Consider the following 802-nt stretch of genomic DNA (forward strand, 5'->3'; position numbering starts at 1 on the left):
TGGTGGTCCTCGCCCGCCATGGCCCTTGGTGCCCGGAACCTGGCTCTGTCCGGTGGCGGCCGCCTGGGATATATTTATACCAAGCGCGCACGCACGCGCGTCGGCCGTCTCCGCCAGGGCAAGGGCGCGGAGGGAGGCGCGGCGCTGTGCTCGGGTGTGTTCGCCCTTGACCTCAGCGGTTCTGAAGGGGCAGATGCTTCTTAAAAGCTGGGAATGGAGGAGGAACGGAGGCAGGGTAGCTCCTGAACGCATCCTTCTTTCCTCTCATTACACCGTTCCCTGCCTCTGGAAGACAGAGAAGAGAGCAGGGAGCAGGTATTTGGGGGCACTGTTCCAACTCTTGTCCATTAATCTCGGGCATGTAATTTGCTCCCTTTATTGAAAGGGCAGAGGTGCCTAGTAAAAGACGGAAAATCTATTTCTATGCCATCTTTGCATACTTTCATTAAGTGATCAAAGTTGGCATAACTTATATTTTTATATGGATAGGGAGGTCTCCTTTTCAGAGAACTTGAAAAATAAAGACCTTGGACCAGCGGTATCAGCATTACATGGTAACTTGGTAGAAATGCCCAGTCTCAGTCCCCAGCCATACCTTCTGACTCTGAATTTGCATTTTAACGAGGTTCCCAGGGGGAATTTGCGTGCACCTTAAATTTTGAAAAGCCCTGGTCTAGGGATGCTGTCAAAAGCGTTTTTGTTTAATCCATTTGATATTTATGAGCAGTCTGTCCTAGATGCTGTGTTAAAGAGCTGGTAAAGTGACCAGGATGTAAAAGAAGGTAATATTTGGGGAAATAAT

At 49.3% G+C, this 802-nt stretch overlaps 1 protein-coding gene across 1 annotated transcript in view; it reads right to left on the minus strand.

Moving 5' to 3' along the window:
* NR0B1 (nuclear receptor subfamily 0 group B member 1) overlaps nt 1–802 on the minus strand; it is a 14135-nt gene that overhangs the window by 10024 nt on the left and 3309 nt on the right. Inside the window, 1 exon segment of the mRNA XM_077745325.1 lies at nt 40–207. Within this exon segment, the coding sequence (XP_077601451.1) occupies nt 40–207 (168 nt within the window).

The sequence above is a fragment of the Crocuta crocuta genome, unplaced genomic scaffold (genome assembly GCF_008692635.1).
Source record: "Crocuta crocuta isolate KB4526 unplaced genomic scaffold, BGI_CrCroc_1.0 scaffold630, whole genome shotgun sequence".
NCBI classification, from domain to species: Eukaryota; Metazoa; Chordata; class Mammalia; order Carnivora; family Hyaenidae; genus Crocuta; species Crocuta crocuta.